This window comes from Magallana gigas, chromosome 2, assembly GCF_963853765.1.
Source record: "Magallana gigas chromosome 2, xbMagGiga1.1, whole genome shotgun sequence".
NCBI lineage: Eukaryota > Metazoa > Mollusca > Bivalvia > Ostreida > Ostreidae > Magallana > Magallana gigas.
In genome coordinates this window covers 43,301,649-43,310,909 of record NC_088854.1, presented here as the reverse complement: position 1 = coordinate 43,310,909, position 9,261 = coordinate 43,301,649, and the positions used below count along the sequence as shown (strand labels likewise).

Below are 9,261 nucleotides of genomic sequence, written 5' to 3'. Positions count from 1 at the left end.
ACTTTCAGTTTTTCTACCCCCCCCCCTAATAAATGGAAGGACCAACTCCTTGATTTTATATATAAATATCAAAAATATTTGCTGCAAGAAAAAGTTGGGTCCCACTGCGATGCTATGTGCCTGTAGTTTGTTCTGCAAGTACTTCAAAATACATCCGATATATTGAAAAAAGATTGTCTTGTTTTTTATTTTCAAACCTGCATACATTGTGGCCACTATACTATAATAGTGTCCCTTATTTGAAACTTGCAAGATGTCATCAATATTGCATAACAGAATATCAGTATGATGTCCAAATTAATGTCAATAAATATAATCTATAACAAAGAGCTACATACAAAAACATACATTATATGTACAGATCACATGATAAAAATAAAACAAATGCTTGGACCACGAATACGATCCCTGCTTTTCCAGCAGCTTAATTTTCTCTACTGTCTCAACACATGTACACTGATGGGCACTAGTTGGCAGATTAGCGAGTCCACGACAAGGTATTCTGTCATTTTGAAGATCAAGCACAACGTATGGATGAAAGTGCAAGACTACATGACTCGGAATTTATAAAAGTAGCAAAGTCCTTTGCTGAAGTTCCAATTAAATATTAGGGATAGCACATAAACTAGTATGATGGCAATACATGGAAATAACAAGTTCCGAGTGTTCTTCAGATATGGCAGGGCTGAAATCAATCAAAGTACACATTTTGGTCACTAAATGTCAAATTTAATAAAATGAGAAAATTTCTGCCATGGTTTTTGACAAATACAACTCAAAAGGTTTTGTTTTCAATGTACCCACTGATCTTTAAAGATCTAATAAAACCTTACCACTGTATCCCAGAAAGGTTATGTAAATGTAATAGGTCAAGGCCACTAGCCACAGTGTGTTCCCAAATAACAGTCCAACATAACTCTCTCCATTAATTACTGAAAGACATCAAGTAAATTCTATAGTGGTTTTGCATTCACAATGGGTTTCTCTCTAATATAGCAAACAATGTAAGTAATGCAGATGGTGAAACAAAATAAAAATATAATGGTCATTTCCTGCATAATTTACCTAAACAGAAGGGTGAGGACAAGTAATAACTTTTTACTTACAACCAAGAAAAGCCAGTTGAAACAAATGAAGAATCATAAGTAAAGGATAGAAAGCATTTAGATGAACATCAAATGCATATCCCCACTCCACATCCTGGCCTCGAGGTGGGGCCTGAATCATGTATTTGTTGGAGAGAAACCTGAAAACATAACACATCTATTGTTAGAATTCATTTACCATTACTGGTAGATGCAGCAACATAATGTGAAAAACTCAGTACATTAAAATTTAGCCCCCACCTACTCCTTTTGTTGGCAGCGATAGGAAAGGGGGTTTACTTAAATCAGACTGCAGATTTCTCATTTCATATACGGTAAATGTATCATGACTCATCATTAGCTTGTACTAGCGAAATGACTATCTGACACTGCAAGTTATTTGAAACCAATTTTAAATACATTTTTTAAACTTGAAATTAGATTTAGATACATCTACCAAAACTTTTACAACCATTTTATTTCTACATTTTGTGGGTTTCAAGACAGAATTTTTATTAACATAAAGCTGCCTGGTCCCATTTTTTATCAAATTTTGTGTATGTATTTAAATGATGGTTTTGCTAAGAATGTGTATAACAATAGTCATTGCAGTTTTTCTGGTCAATTAAGCCATATTTCATTGAGAAAATGATGTACACAGTTTGTTTACAAAACAAACTTGACATAAAAGGTACCAAATTATTTCTACTTATCATAATTTGATCAACGTTGAAGTGGGTTTGATTGAATTAAGACTTTGATATCCCTAAATAAATTCCTAATGTTTTTGTAAATCAAAAATAAACCAGTGTACATTGTACACTAATATTCTGAAGTTTGTTTTGTTTACAACCGATGCATAATATGGGGGTTGAATAAACCTAATGTAATTATTGGGGGACTAAACCAAACAATTCCCTTTTCTAAACATGCCCATGATGCATTTTGTTTGATTTTTGTGTTCCAATAAAGAAATTATTTTTATATTAACTTCAAATATTTCCAACAGTGAAAGGAGACCGATTCTGCTGGTATACATAGGCAAAAGTTTATAACTTTCTAAAATAATTGGTTTGTATGGAAACTTATTTAATACTGAAATAGCCAAAAAATCTGACCATGCACCTTTAACCAAATAGTTGTCTCACTTACCAGAAAAATGTAGCTATGACCACACCCACTCCTATGCAATCAACAAAAACGACCCACAATATGAGTTTAAGGAAACCAGAGAAATGGATGCCGAGTGTGAAAGAAAATCCAATGGAGGAGACTACAAAAATGAGAAACACTTTGTAAATGCATTACATTGGTTAAATATCATTTAAAGAAATAAGAAATGAATTTGGACACACATACAATGCATGATTAAAAAGAATATTCTTGTTAACATAATTCTTGTGTAAAAGGGTTTAAACATTCTAAATTTCTTACCCACAAGCCAAAAACTAAGCAACACTAAAAATGCTGGATCATCTCTAGCCCACTGGTCTTTTGTGTCTGCAAAACATCGATGAATTTGTCAATTTTGATGTATTCCGTTTTTTCTTGTAAAATAATTCAATGTACATTATACAAAATATATAAATATTGATCATTTGTATATTTTGCTAAAGTCAAGATAAGTAATACAGTTTTCCCTAAAATTCATAAGCTCCTGTCTACTTTTGGGATTCTGAGTTTTAAAATTCAAGTAACGAAAACAGTAAAGAGATATTGCATAATACTCACATTTTCTGTATTGAAAATTCCTATATCTAAAAAAATAAAACATGATAGATAAATATCAATAAAGTCAAAAAATGTTTATGCTTGAAATAAAATCAGGATTTTATGTATAGCACATGCAGACTGATTTTTTTAGTTTTACCCTAATTTGTCATTATATCTATAGGTGGCATACAGTTTTCAGTGTAAATGGACAGTGGATTATAATTTGAGTGTACAATACATATAATATTAAAGGAAACATTTAATCTCAGATGAGGTTTGTTGCAGAATAATTATATTTGGACTGACACCTTCAAAGAAGACAATCCTTTACAACTTCTGTCTGGAAACTCTGTTCAAACAGCACTCATGAATCAGTCACAAGTCTAAGTGAAAATATCTGTTACTTACAAGCTTCAATTTTGCAGCTCAACATCCTTCTAATTGTTACCATTTAATGTGCATTTCTCACAATGACCTCAGGGTTTTAAACAATTTATTCAGCTGGTGTGTTGTTTTGATTTTGATTTTAAATTTCAATGCATATTTTGTACTTGTTAGAGCTGCACAATTGAAGCAGGCATGACACTAAATACATGTATATTGGTTTTAACGACCAAATTCTATCATCAAGCCACAGGATTAATTTTCAGTTCAGGTTTTGTAATGATTGAAGTGTAATCCAGACTGTGATATGATTAATGTGTAGGTCTTCATTAAAATGGTTTTAAGGTCATAACACACTTTAAACTCAAAATAGTTATAACCAACAGACAGTAACACAGCTCAGACCTGGTATTGGGTTCATTCGCCCTATCTACCAGGTACCTGTTTGTCTAAATCCGTTCACCCACGTTTGCTCTAAATGTTTGCCCTGAAACTTGTTTGCTCCACCTAAACCTCGTTCATAAAATCACATCATTTTAAGATGAAAATGTTTCTTTCACATACTCTTTTACTTTTTAAATAACAAATTATATTTTACTTTTATATCAAATTGCTTCACTTCGAATAACTGTTTCTTATATTTAATGATTTTTATTTCTTCAAAAACACGTAATTGGTACAATTATTAGATTTTAATGCCGTAAATTATTGATAACTAGGGCAAACGTATTCTAAGGTGAATGGAGATACATTCCTCAGACCTTGCAAACCAAGTATTTGTATTCATAAACGTTTTTTTTTTAGTTTAATCCTTACACTTTCTGTGGTGATACGAAGAGATAAATCATTTGCCAAATGGCATATTCAAAATCCATCTGTTTGAACTTCAGAAGTCGTCTGAGATATTTCTGTCGTTTGGCTGTTGCTGTCAATCTCGTCTCCTGCTTGCCCTGGGCTGGATCTCCATTACTGAAGGAGGAAGAAGTCGGGGAGGCTGGAGGGGACATCCTTGTGTAATTACTCATTTTTTTTCCTTATAGTGATCAATAACTGCAATGAAAATAGTATTCTTGTTAATTACACATGAAACATTCTCTAAATATGTAACAGCTATGTAACAGTGTACTGCTAGCATAAAAGTGGATTTTTTCTGGTCAACTTCAATAGCTTTCTAACATGTTTAGCTTTAAATGAAAAGTGGAAATGGTCGTCATATATCATTTATCTTAGAAAAATACCTCAAGACTTTGTTTGTAGAATTCTACAAACAAATCATCACAGCATTTCGATGAAGCAGATCTGAAAAATCATAACACTTTTCCTCTACAGCGTCAAACTTGCGCATGTGTCAACACACTCAGGGTTGATGGGATGTTTGAAAATCTTTGATGTTCGCTTTGATAAAAATAATCTGCCCCGTAAAGACTTATTATTTACTGAGTTGCAATACAACAGAAACTGTTTTAATCAACTAATTCTTTGATTAAAAAATTAAATAAATATCATGGTTCTTATAAATAACGTTGATCCTATTTCCGGAAAAAAGGTTTCTATCATTAACGACTCTTTGTTATTCAATATAGTGTCTGAGTTTACAAAACGTTTCAAATTTTAGTAGCCAAAAGTGTATTGCAAGGGTGTAGTACACAGCCAGAGAACTTCAGTAAGCTGTCTGTTTTATCATGATTGTAAAAGCTGTAAACTAGGCGTGAATTAATCGTTTCAAAAAGTGTAATTTTCTGCATGCATCTGATTTACGAGACTTGTAATTGTGATCTGACAGTCTTATGCAACATACACATAAATTATGAAAGGTTAAGACTCAAAGTAATACTATGTTATCTAGGGGGAAAACATTTTTTTCTCCAAATTATTAATTCATATAGCTGATATAACCTTTATATTTTGATGTGATTTACTTGAAACATTTTAAATTGTATTATATAATAAAACATTGACTTGGTAAAAAGTAAACTCACAACAATCAAAATAGACGTGTGTTTAAAAAAACCAAAAAAAAAATGACAAAGCAAACATCAAGAAAATTTCAGTCTATCTTATCATTTTAAAGAATTGAAGTATTGAAACTCATTCTTTATGTCAGAATTTTTATATTTAAGGATGAAAATGGGATTAAAAACAAAACAAAAACATCAGCGATATTTTTTGAAGTTCTTTTGAATTGGACCTTTAATTCAACACTCCTTATAAAACTGTTCCCAAATGTTCCTTAGACCAATAGATTTTCTAATTACATCTTCAAATTTATCTGATTGAAGGTCCACAATTTAAACATTAATTTAATCATCTACCATTTTCTTTCAGTACTGAATGTGTTATCATTTGTAATGACCGAAAATAAAGAACAACAGGAAGATGAACTTCTTGCACTTTCGAGTATATATGATGACACAGTGATCTCCCTTGTTCAGGACAATAATGACTGTGGGGGCCAGTTCTCGGCCAGATTACACTTTCCAGAAAATTTCCAGTTGGCTGTGATTACTGATAAAACCGATGGTAAACATTTTTATGAAAATAAATTGAATTATGGTGAGTGTATCATTGTTAAAATTTATGAAAGGAAAATGATGTACTCTTTTTTTTTACTTAAGGAGATCGCATGTACTTTGTGAAGTTTCTGGCATGTGTATTAGGCTTATGGCTTTGGGATGTCTGATATTTGAACTACCGGTAATGCTTATGAACTGAATTTTGCAATTAATATTTCAGATGAAATTAAACCCGAAGAATTTCACACCTTGAAGCATCTTCCTCCTCTGATATTAGACTTCCAGTTACCGCCTGATTATCCATCTGATAATCCACCTCAGTTCACACTGTCATGCAAATGGCTTAACAGGAAACAGGTAGGGGATAAAGTATACTAGAGTTTGTTAGAATTATTTCCTTTACAATCTTTTTGCATTCTTGATAATTCAGTTTTATAAACCAGTAGAAATACTCTTTGTTCAGAGATGCATAAAGAGGATTAAGTTAGTATATATAAATTTTTCAAGAAAATATGTACTTTTTTCAGCTGTCCTTGTTGTGTGCAAAGCTTGATGAATTATGGGAAGAGGACAAAGGATCAGTGATTCTGTTTACATGGACAAACTTTCTGTTGGACGATTCTTACAGTTTCTTAGGACTTGAAAACCCATTAATCATTTCTAAAGATACGAACAGAAAGGATTCGGCTTTAGACTCTCGAGCCATTCAAGACATCGCTTCCTATGATCGCCTGCTTCCAGTGATATTGGAGTATAACAAACAAGCCATAAAGCTTGATTTTGATAAATCATTTTTTCCGTGTCAAGTTTGTTTTGGGGAAAAGTTGGGCTCCCAGTGCATAAAGTTTCTAGACTGTGACCATGTGTACTGTAAATCTTGTATGAGGGACTACTTCAATGTACAGATTAACGAAGGCAATGTCAAAGGCCTTATCTGTCCGTATGATAAATGTGAAACTCAGGCCCACCCTTGTCAGGTGAGGAAATAATTGTGTACACTGTACATGTTCTTACAGTACTATACTGTGAATTCCAAATATAACGTGATTACTTAAATCCGTGACACTGCTGTTTTGTATGAAAGCACAAGAATAATTATTAATATTCTCAGAAATAATGGCAAGATTTAATATCCAAGAGGGGTGCTTCTCACGATTTTACGCGGAAATAAATTCCTTGCGTTTAATTAGTAATTTACAGTACTCATTACTATGTGTATTAGAAATTATAAAAGTTTTTGCATCAACATATAGATCTTTATAATTGATATCAATGTAACTACAATTTTAACACCTTGTATTAATCATATGCATCAGGTACAAGAGTTGGTCAATCAAGAAGTGTTTGCTAAGTATGACAGAATGTTACTGATGACCAGTTTGGACCAGATGGTGGACGTCGTGTACTGTCCCCGCCCAGCTTGTCAGTACCCCGTCTCTGTGGACAAGGAGAGCAACTTTGGCAACTGTCCGTCGTGTAGATACGTCTTCTGCATTCTCTGCCAGTTAGTTTATCATGGGTTATCTCCCTGTAAGATCAAATCAGGTAATTCTCCTTGTACAACCGGTAGTTTTCATCTCTTTGTTTTAATGTCGTAGGCTCTTCATCTTATACATGCTATGTTTGACAATATTTGCTATATTTCTTTTATATAATTATTAAGCATTTACCAGTAAACTAGTAATGTACATTGTGATGACTTTACAGTAGTTGTAAACTTGTTTTAATTTTGGTCTCTCAGATGGACTGCAAAAACTTAGGGATGAGTATAACAATGCTGATGAAAAGACAAAGAAGTTACTAGAGAAACGATACGGCAAACAAACCATAGAAGCAGCTGTAGCAGAATGCCTCACAAAAGATTGGTTGGACCAGTTCTCCAAGACCTGTCCTAGCTGTGGAGCTAGTATTCAGGTCAGCTCAGAGATATCTTTTTACTTCCAGACAGTCTATTCTGGTTAAATGCAGCAGCAGAGAAATAATCTCTTGAATTATGAAGTCTTTCTCAGTTTCTTACTTCTATCACTGTTTGCTTGATATTTTGATGTGCATAAATACCGATTTCACTGATGATAGGTATGTGTTTTAAATCAACATAGATTAATATAAGAGAGATTGCTGCTAATATTTGCACTAAAACATCTCTTCAAAGGATGACAACAGTAGAGGATTTTCATTAATGATCTCCAAATTGAAATGTACCATTTTCAAGATAAATTGCCCAATGTTGATCAACGCTTTGCTTCTTTGTTGTAAAGAAAATCGATGGTTGTAACAAGATGACATGTATGAAGTGCCGCGCCCACTTCTGCTGGCTGTGTGAAGAGTATCTGCCCCGAAACAATCCGTACAGTCACTACAACACACTCAACAGCCCCTGCCGAAACAAACTGTTTGAGGGAGTGAATGAATTTGACGATGAAGATGACTTAATGTGGATGTAGATAGCCTGCTATACTGTGTATAGTGTTCAAAATTAATGATTTTATGATATTAATTGCGGTAATTTAATGGGTTGTTCATTCTACAATTGTTATTCTTTATGCATTCTTGAATGAGATTCATGTTAAGCAGACTTACCTATTTATAATTATGATAATGATTTATTATATAAGAAACATGGCCAAGATGCGCTATTTGTGATAATTTCTAAATATTATGAAGATGTAACTATGTTACATATGTACTTAATTTTATTGCTGTTTGTCAGGAATGAAGAAACTCTAATTAATATAATATTTCTATGAAATAAGCATATAAATTGTTAATGCAATAGAATTGTGATAGGAATTTCTAGAACAAGAGGAAAAATTGTTTGTGATTGTTTGAGATGTGCTTCGCAAGTAGCTGAGTGAGTGAATTTATGTGTGTTGAATGATTCAAATTATCTAATTATGGAAATCCTTATGTTTTAAATATATATGACTGTACATGAATTAATGATCAAAGTAATTTTTAATAAATATTACCTGCCACTTAATTAAATACCAGTGAATTTTAAATTCTTTTTCCTCGGTATTTTGCACTTTTATTTTAATCTTCACTGCAGAACAAGAAAATGATAGGGTTAGGATTGGTTGTTTGTATTTTAAAGAGGGGAGTGGGGGTTTTATCACACCACAGATAACCCCAAATAATCAAAAGATCCCAAATGGTGCATTCATGTTTCTTATGAACTCGTTATAGACCCCAAATTGTACTAAGAATAAACAGTAATTTCCTCTAGATAAATCCGAATGTGATTACAAAATCTTAACAAACTGCAGTGATGTAAGCAATAAAATGTTTTTTTAACTGTTTTATTCAGGTATAAAGTGAGCATTTAAAAAGAAAATGCCTGTACAATTACATACATGTGGTAATTAAGCACTGAATGCTTTTTTTTTTATGTCGTCTTTCCTTTAACACACTAAGGCTGTGCAGACAAATTGAAGACTGCGCATTAGCTCATGCGCAGTGAAAAGGCTTAAGTTTATTCACAGGAAATTGAACGTTGCAGATTTCCAATGCAAACATGAGGGGAAATATACACTGAATGTAAATATATAGCAATGATATTAAAAATG

General features: G+C 32.7%; 2 protein-coding genes across 3 annotated transcripts; one reads left to right on the top strand and one right to left on the bottom strand.

Annotated features, from left to right (window-relative positions):
- Positions 1–168: 168 nt before the first annotated feature.
- LOC105327965 (protein unc-50 homolog) lies at positions 169–4,541 on the bottom strand. Its single transcript, XM_011428661.4, has 8 exons — positions 4,421–4,541; positions 3,999–4,232; positions 2,817–2,842; positions 2,520–2,585; positions 2,238–2,358; positions 1,107–1,246; positions 834–932; positions 169–685 (listed from the first exon to the last, which is right to left on the bottom strand). The coding sequence occupies exons 2-8, from the start codon at positions 4,205–4,207 to the stop codon at positions 549–551; spliced, it is 798 nt and encodes a 265-aa protein (XP_011426963.3). The 5' UTR covers positions 4,208–4,232; positions 4,421–4,541; the 3' UTR covers positions 169–548.
- A 183-nt stretch (positions 4,542–4,724) lies between these two features.
- On the top strand, positions 4,725–8,680 carry LOC105327964 (E3 ubiquitin-protein ligase RNF14). Of its 2 annotated transcripts, none has more exons than XM_011428660.4 (7): positions 4,725–4,845; positions 5,508–5,702; positions 5,916–6,052; positions 6,223–6,672; positions 7,012–7,240; positions 7,437–7,609; positions 7,954–8,680. In XM_011428660.4, exons 2-7 carry the CDS (start codon positions 5,531–5,533, stop codon positions 8,137–8,139), a joined length of 1,347 nt encoding a protein of 448 aa, XP_011426962.3. In that variant the 5' UTR covers positions 4,725–4,845; positions 5,508–5,530; the 3' UTR covers positions 8,140–8,680. The 2 variants fall into 2 exon arrangements, with proteins under 2 accessions (XP_011426962.3, XP_065932824.1); XM_066076752.1 differs by lacking the exon at positions 4,725–4,845 and adding an exon at positions 4,975–4,996.
- Positions 8,681–9,261: the final 581 nt, after the last annotated feature.